Below are 8,961 nucleotides of genomic sequence, written 5' to 3'. Positions count from 1 at the left end.
AAACCGTACGCCTCTATATTCCCTTTATATTTTACCCGTGGGCATAATAAGCTGCGTTTTTTCGCAAGCGTGTGGGCGAGGCAGATATTTACTTATGATTGAGTTGCGTGGCAAAGCCAACGAAGAGCGAAAAAAGGCAATGGCAACCCTCGAAACAATTTGGTAAAAAGATTGCGGTTGCTTTTCTGATATTCGCATTTTCTGTACATTTTTGCGCCCTTTTTTCCCGGCCCTTCTTCATCGACTACGTCATGTGAGATGAAAATGTAAATTGATTTTCATTGTTTGACTGTCATTGTTGTTGCCTGGCTGTTTATTCTCTGCTTTAGCTACTTTGTATACTTTCTTTTTAGCTTCCATAAAGACTTTGGCTTTTTCCCAACGTCAAGATACAATTTTTAATGGAGGTAGTTCTAGGTACTCGGTACTAAAAGCTGCTATATCCTCAAGTTTCTTACTGTTCTAAATACCTGGCGCATATCGCCTTTTCCATTTATTTTCCGCTTCTTTGGACTTACAACACCATTTGTACTCCGTTTGCCTCAACCTTTTGCTCATTCGAATGTTTCACTAAATATATATGTCAAAAGTAGAGCCATTGCACGTGCGTGGTAGGGTTTAGGGTAACTGTAATGTGTGTGTGCTACTAAGCCTTTATTTTTTTTGGGGCTATTGATTGGAAATTGAATTTATTGTTTGACATTGAAAGTATCGTCATGTCAATTACGGTGGAAAAATGGTATCAAAATATTTACGATCTGTTTATTGCATTATTCTAACTTAATGCTCCAAGAGAAGCCTTATATATCCTCCAACCAAAGATATCCAGTAGCCACAAAATAAAACATCTGATTGGTTCACCATTTATATGCATTGATAAGGACAATTAGGAAAAGGAAAGCTAAGGAGGCGTGAAATTTAGCTTCAATGGTTTTCCGGCATGGTATCATCACAAGCTAAAAGAAAAATAATTATATAAAATTATCCTGCGAGTTTATGGATCCCTTACCCTTGTCCTTTTCCTCTCTTTTACTGAGCTTACGGTTAAGATCAGCTAGCTCTAGAGAAGCGCTCTCGAAGCCCACTAAAACTTCCTGGCAAAAATAACCGTTTCGAATCTGAGCCGGCAATAGCTTAAGGACCAGCTCCAGATTTTGGGGATGATCAGCCAGACGAGAATAGATCCTCACTACATGTTTAAGAACCCTAGGCTCCGGTTCCAGTGTGAGTTGGTGCACAACCCTGGCCAAAGTATGGATCAGATGCAGCCTTCGTGCCAGTCTTCGACTAGCAAACTTTAAGCCCACTTCGTGTTCTAAGGTGCGGTACAAGACAAATGCACAGAGCACCTTACTCATTGTGGTACCAAACTCCAGCTGCCGCAGGGTAAGTGGAATTAATTCAGTGCCCAAAAAATAAGATACGATCTCCGGATGATCTGATTTCAGTAGACCGCAAATGACGCCCAAGACAGAGAGGCGAACATGCTCAACGGCGCGAGTTTGAGAAGTCATTTTAAGCAATGGCATCAAATAGCACATGAATTGGCATCGTATGAGTTGAATACCAATGAAGGGATGTGCGGCCATAGCCTGAATCAGCCCAATGGCAGTGCAAATCCGGTGCGACTGTTGGGCGGTTAATTCAATTTCTTGATAAATGACCGGATATATTGTCACAATCTCTTGTAGCAAACCACTCACAGCTCCAAAGGAATGCCATAGCAAGAGTCCTAGGCTGTCAATGTTGCTGCGCCTTTCGAATAGCTCCAACATCGCCCAAAGACGCGTTTCTTTGTTGCAAAGATTGGCGATCCAACCGAAGACACTATCTATATCGCCGCGCTGTTCACAATCCATGTTTAGGGCACTCATTTAAGTTCTTCTTGGTGAGGAGTAATTAATATTATCGCCGTGGATGTGAAATATGTAATAAATCAAGCTGATCGATTGTAGTTTTTGTATAAGTAATATTTTTTATAAGAAACGTTTAATACTACATACTTTTATACTTTGACTCATTTATCTAAGCAATTCTGGTTTTGTTTACGTGAAAAAAACTATTGTTTAACCGAATAACATGCAATTTGAAAAACAAATTATATACAACTTTAAGAGGAGATTATAATAAGATGCGCCATATCATATCAGCTGAACCTTAGCCGTATACCAACTGGACGAATGTTTTGTTGTCGGATAAACACACTAATAAGTGTTAGATCATAAGAGCAAATTCATTTAAACTCCCGGGAAGTTTTTTACCGCATGCCCTATGAATTTAGCATAACAATGGGCAAAGACATACAAGAAGTGGAATGCAAATAAATTTGCAATAGTTTATGTGTCGAATCGCGACTCGTTCCACATGCAAATCGGAAACGGAAATGTGACTCGGTCTTCTGTATGTGCGGGCCTAAAACGGCATGTTCGTCGTGTTAATTAGCATCAGCTTTATTATCAGAGAAAAACTTGCTGACCTGACAATTTGCTTTGCTAATTCGGGAAACTAAAATTTAAATCAAAAGAGAATGCTAAGTCGAGTTCACCGAGTATCAGATACCCGTTACTCAGTTAATTTAAGTTAATTTAATTTGGGGAATGAAATGGCGGCTTTAAGGCGCAAAAAGTTTTGTTGCAAACCGAAAGAAATTTACAAGACTTGTACAAATGTGAAAAAATATCAACACGTTTTTCAAAATTGTGGGCGTGGCAGTTTTGTGCGGTTTGTGGGCGTAAGAGTGGGTGTGGCAACATGGTTCAGCAAACTTTCGCTCCGTGTTTGTCGCTAGAATCTTTATGCTGAACCTCAACCTTCTAGCTTATATAGTTCCTGAGATCTCGACGGACATGGCCAGATCCACTCAGCTGCTGATTCTGATCAATAATATATATACTTTACATAGTCGAAAACGCTTCCTTCTGCCTGTTACATACTTTTCAACCAATTAGTATACCCTTTTACTCTACGAGTAACGGGTAAAAGAGACTAAAGTCTACTAATATGTACATATGTATCTGACCGCGATAAACAGAAGTTGTCAAACCGTTCGCCAGCTGCGGCAGTTCCCAAACAAATATTTGTCTATGACAGCGTAATGTATATTAATTAAATTATGCATCATAAAATCAAAATATAACCATTGCGCGGTCACAATTTTTTCTTATCTTCACCCGACAATCACCGATCTCTTTGTTTGGCAGCAAATTATGGAATTAGCCTAATTAGGCCTGTCGGTCTCAGTTCGGTACCCTGTATAAGTGTCTCCTTATAATGTTTTATATCAATAAAGAAACAGATACATATTGAACTACATAACGATCATGTTGCCTACTTGTTTTGTTATCTATTTAACAACTTTACATTTAGAGGATGAATGTGTCGGGTCGGACTGGACTCGATGGTTTTCGGTGCTCTACCGCCGCTGTCGCATTTACTAAGGCACTCTCATTCCGTGGGTTTTAAATAACATTTTAAAAGAGCATCAAAAAAGAGGGTACAGCATCTTAATGTTTCAATATCTTTGTCTCTTCCAAAAGCCACTTCTATACATTGTTTTCAAATTTCTGGGCGTTGCCACATAATAAAATAAAGAAATCTAAACATTTTCTAAACTTTTGTTTGTCCTCAATTTTACAAATTATCTAATGCAATGTAATGTACATGGTAAAATTGTTTTTTTTTCATTCCGCTATATCGTAATGTTAACTAAAAAATTCTAATTTTATATGATTACCACAATCTTTATAGTGGTTGTAAATATCCTAAAATTGGTAAAGGATGAGTAAAGCATTTAAATTGACAGCCAACCAATCACATTTGTAAAGAAAATAATGTAACCGGGAACATAAACTGTCAGTTGTCAAAAGACCTGCAACCAATATTTATACCCTTGCACAGAATACATTGATTTCAGTCAGTATTTCGCAACGTAGTAAAGGAGACATTTACAACCTTAAACAGTATATATATTCTTGATCAGTATCAAAACCCGAGTCCATGTAACATGACTGACTGTCCCTTCTCCATCCTTTTGTACGCAAACTCTGCTATAAAGCAGATTTTCCCAAAAATTGGCATTCTATTTAATTTTGTACACTAGCGGGATCAGACCACTTTATCATATATATTCCATGGAAATAATCGGGAAAAATGTATCTCTTGATTTTTAATTATAAAGTGGTCCTATTTACTTATACACCACTTGTTCCTATTTGACTAAAACAGGTGTAGAGCTTCAGGTTGCTGATGCTACCTTCCTTTATTGTATAGTGATGTGTCGTTCTCGTTTTCATTTTTTCGGTTACTTTTTCATTACTTGTGCTTTATTTTTTATAATTCTGATTTTGGCAGTTAGACAAATTACACTTTTGAATAGAGCAAAGTAAATTGTTTTACTTCTGATATTTCTGAGCTGGAACTTGCACGACAAGAAAAAACGAAATGGTTCGAAAAATTAATGCATTATGCATGCGGTTTTCAATCAATATACTGTTATCTTTTTGCTGAGGTTTCTCCCTCGAACTTTTTAATAATCCTCCCCGTAAGCTACTTGGGTCTGACAATGCGCACTCAAGCGAGAAAGCACATATGGGGCAAGGGTACCAAGCTCGCATCACCCTATTACTTAAGCTTCACTGACCCATAGGCCAAATCAAAGGCCTTTGGGTCATTCTTTTTGTGTTGCGAAAAGTTTAAAAATTAATAATTCAAAGCCTTATGGATTAAGGTCTGACTGGATTGCCTCCAGGCTGTTGTTCTTTTAACTGGAAATACAATTTTATTTGATTTCCTAAAAATGCTACTTTAATTAAAAAGCTGGCTCTGTTTAATTAATATTTGGAATTCTTGTTGGAAACTTGTGTAAAAATTGTCTCGTTTTCACTCCCCATATGTGTAACGAGTTGTGGGATATAAGCGTGTCATATCAAGCTAATTATTATTTTTTTTGTAATATTACTGCAGGACCTGGGTTGATGAGCCCAAAAACATTCCCCGTGAATTTATTGAAAGCTTTAATTTATTTATGCATTCGAGCCACATCAATCTTTGGCAAGGTTGAATGAGAAGCTTCTTGTGCAAGTAGGTGTTTGTATGTATGTGTGATCCGCCGCCAGCCATTTCATTCTGTATAAATGTGTGTATGCTATCCGTGGGATGCTGTAACATACGCTGCCATGGTTTGTTGAATTTGAGTTTAATGACGTGTAAAAATGTTTTCACGGCTTTTGATTACATTTTACCTTAAGCGCCTCTAAAGTTTCCCTTCCCAAGTCATGAGCGGTATCCCTTCCGCTTGTCATTCGCAATGAATAATGTGAGCGTCGTGTCTCTCCGCTTTGCATATGAATACCTTTTGGAATCTTTTCTGATTAGCGACAGAGACGTACAATAGGCGCAACTGTTTGTGTTGGGTGAAAGCGGAAGCATTTTAATAACAATATTATCTACCCTCTCGCTTTTATTGGCTTCCGCTCAACTGTCACTTCTAATTTTGAATACACATACCAGACGCGAAATGTTTTTTCGGCGCAGCGCAACTTTTAATAAAAATTTGTTTTGCTTATGACTTAGAGAGATGTGCGCTTACATTAACTTTGATTCTCACAGCAAAACAGAGCAGAAGACTTAATACGTATATTTGCAAAGCTTGCAAACAAAATATTTAACATTTCTGCCGAGAATATACTGTCTTCCTTCTTAACATAATCAATATTAAAATATTTAATATCAAATAATACTTCCTTTAGGTTATCTGTAGAACGTAAGCAAATAGTAATGGTTGCGCTAAGTTGTTCCATTGCTCAGTTGTTTTGGGATATTATATTTAATGCTTCTTGGCAAGGCCAACATTAGGTATACACGTTTCATGCTGAAAACAAGCAATACGCTCCGTTGACAATTGTACTCAGGCAACTGTGTAGGTTTGGGCCTTATCTTGCCATTTCCGTTTCTTGTTTCGGTTTATTTAATGCTCAAGTAAGCCTCTAAAAGAGTAAAGAGCCTAGCAACAGAAAAAACAAAAAAAAAAAACAACAATAAATTTTAAGTACGTGCAGTTTTGACTTGTTGCATTACCGTGCCAGTTCCCACTTTGCTTGACTTTTTGTTCTTATTCATTTTATTTTTGCGAAATGATGTTTTGTAATTCTGCTGTGGCTGGCACAGGTGCTTGTACTGACCAAAGTTAAACAATTGGTCCTAGTTACAAGTCACAACAATTGTGACACTTTTAGTTGTTTAACTCGCTGGTTTTGTTTTTCTTTTCATCTCTGTTGCTCTGTTTACTTGGTGTAACACCTTCTTTAAAGTAATTTCACCCACTACTTAAAAGTATACTAGACTCTTTGAATAATATTTAACAGGAAACAAAAACAATTTGCGACCCCATAAACTGTATATTCCTAGTCTGGATTAGGAATAAACGCTGAAATCTCAAATTCAAAAAGCTAAGATTAACCATGTAGAATATAGAGACATACCAACAGTTCAAATTGGTAACAGAAGATTGATTTTGATGTGCTGAAAACATTTTGTCACGCTCACTCTAACGCCCACAACCGCAATTTAATGTCTTTTAAAGCAAAAATTTGGAAAACGTGCAGATTTTTTTATTTTACTTTTTTTTACCAGCTCTTTTATTGATGCCAACAAAATGTAAAATTTCCTGGCATTGCCTGGCGCTCTTACTAGCAGAGTAAGAGGTATATAAAGCTCGAGGAAACGAATATACCGTTTACTCTAGTTTTTTGTTTTATAGGTTTAACTTTTTGAATCTTATATATATCAGCATGCTCACGCACAAGGCATGTGTATTAGTTCGTTAATTTCAAAGCAACTGCAAGTCCATTGGGCAGCTTCGGTTATAATCAACAAGCCATTCAACAGATAAGGGTAGCTAATAATTTTCAATTTTCCGTTGCCATACACACCCACCACACACGGACGCACTCATGGTCATTTTTTGCAGCTCCAACTGTGACCAGCAACTTATTGTGGTTACAAATTGTGGTAAAAGCTATCAATGATATTATCAACGGACAGACAGAGAGACCTAAGCGAACTGAACCGAACACAACGTACATATGCAAGCCCAATTACATCCGGTTGCAGTTTCAATTTCAATTTGCGTGGCTGGCGAACAATGGCAAATGAGCTGTCTGGGCCCAAAAAGGACCAGAGGACAAAGCCGAAATGCCTGAGGCACCCACTGCTGCAGCTTGGCATAATATTAATTTAAATTAGTCAAAATGGCAGGCCTCTGGAAGGTCTTTCAGTAGAGAAGCGGTGGAGCGGTGCACCGAAATGCAATTTGGTTTTGGTTTCATTCGGCTTCTGGTTTCTGATGGTAGTCGCTTTCTATTGGATCTTATTATGATATCACTGTTTCTCTGGAAAAAAAAATCTCTCGGAGAACCCTTTAAACAGAAATGGTAGGAGGAAAATATTTACTAACACAACAAAAGTAAATGACTTTATTTTTTAAATTATCAAAGGGTCCCTAAGATTAACTACATGCCCTGTAAACATAAATTGTAGGAGAAATAGATGTGGTAACATTAAAAAAAGGTAACAATTATCTTTGGATTTGTTACTTTCAATGTTGTGCAATTTTCACAGCCAAAAAATAAACTTAGGTGTTCGTTTATTCCATGCACTTTTCAACACACAACTCCACATATGCACCAGAAACAATGTCAAAGTTGGCGTAGAGAACGTTTTGGATGTGTCTCTGTTATTTTGCTCCTCTTACACTGCGAACCAGTGGCCACAAACAAGGCACGATATGCCTGCGATTTGGACAGAGGATTGGTCTGCCGGCTCGGGACGTTTTTGTCCATGGCCTAAACCATTGAAAAACCGAAAATGTATGGCAATTAGAGTAGCTATTGTGAGTATGCCGGAATGGTGCACTGGAAGAAATGTACTTAAGAGCCCCAAAAACGCAGTAGAACTGGGTAAACCCGTAAAAAATTAGCTTGAGGCCATTTTAACCATTATACAGCTTAAAATATATATTTTTTATACTGCGTTTATTAGAGGAAACTTTTTCTAAGTGTATGAGAAAATTAAGTTACTGACGTCATTTGGGCGGCAACTATTAGAGAGAAATCCCGTGACTGTTCTGTTAATTTGGCCGCGTTTTGTGGCAGCCAGTGCAAATGGCCCTTTGCTGTTCTCACTGTGTGAAGTAATTTTTCAAAAAACCAAATGGTAAGAGAGGGATGACAAAAACGTTGCTTTCATTGTTATGCAGCCTTATTGTTATTGCATAAAAATTGCTCACACACATGCAACAGTTGCAACTGTAGTGCAATTAAGCGACGCAATTAACGTGGCGCAGTGTTTAACCTGTTACACTCTGCTACGTGTGCTGGGCATTTACATGAGGCGAATGCAAGACAGGGATTTTCTAAATTGTAATGCCGGCTATTTGGCTACGTCCTGGGCAAGCACAATGGCGCGCCATTTGTGCGCCCACAATTGTCGTCATTGCCGATGGACATGGTCCAGCAGTGTCCGTTAGAATTTAATCATCCCCATTTTTCACATCCTCATTTTTTGAGTACACACACCCGGGCGCGGTGTCACTTCGTTGGCAACGAGTTAAATGCATTATTTTTAACACCAATTGTGTAAGTGAGCAAGAGCCGATAAATTGCTAGCAAATACGTGCGAGCCTTAATTGCCCCAATTATGTTAATTAACGTACGTGAAATCCTGGATTCTGCAACTGCTGCACTTCTGTGCAGTATAATGTTTTTTTCCTTTAATAAGCCACTATAATGTTCAATCAGTGAAATAATACTGCACGTTTGTCCTAACGAGTATGGCTACTGCGGTTCCACTTACAGCTTTCAGCTTAATTTAGATTCTACTAGCGACAGCCTTATATTACACTGAACTTAACTTGCTGATGAAATCTGCGTACAGAATTGCCCTTTTTGAAGCTAATTAAATACA

General features: G+C 37.9%; 1 protein-coding gene across 2 annotated transcripts; it reads right to left on the bottom strand.

The window, feature by feature from the left end:
* Positions 1-612: 612 nt before the first annotated feature.
* On the bottom strand, positions 613-2,034 carry LOC6730390 (CCR4-NOT transcription complex subunit 9). 2 transcript variants are annotated; one of them, XM_016177953.3, is made up of 3 exons: positions 1,704-2,034; positions 1,010-1,628; positions 613-956 (listed from the first exon to the last, which is right to left on the bottom strand). In XM_016177953.3, exons 1-3 carry the CDS (start codon positions 1,872-1,874, stop codon positions 925-927), a joined length of 822 nt encoding a protein of 273 aa, XP_016037183.1. In that variant the 5' UTR covers positions 1,875-2,034; the 3' UTR covers positions 613-924. The 2 variants fall into 2 exon arrangements, with proteins under 2 accessions (XP_016037183.1, XP_002105672.1); XM_002105636.4 differs by having other exon boundaries at positions 1,010-2,032.
* Positions 2,035-8,961: the final 6,927 nt, after the last annotated feature.

Source organism: Drosophila simulans, chromosome 3R (assembly GCF_016746395.2).
Source record: "Drosophila simulans strain w501 chromosome 3R, Prin_Dsim_3.1, whole genome shotgun sequence".
NCBI lineage: Eukaryota > Metazoa > Arthropoda > Insecta > Diptera > Drosophilidae > Drosophila > Drosophila simulans.
This window is presented reverse-complemented; position numbering and strand designations above follow the sequence as displayed.

What these genes read in the sequence shown, in the direction of transcription:
- LOC6730390 (XM_002105636.4), bottom strand. Translation starts at nt 1,874, where the DNA reads ATGAGTGCCCTAAACATGGATTGTGAACAGCGCGGCGATATAGATAGT. An exon ending in AAGAGAGGAAAAGGACAAGG is followed by an intron (nt 957 to 1,009) that starts GTAAGGGATCCA and finishes TTTTTCTTTTAG; the next exon opens with CTTGTGATGATACCATGCCG.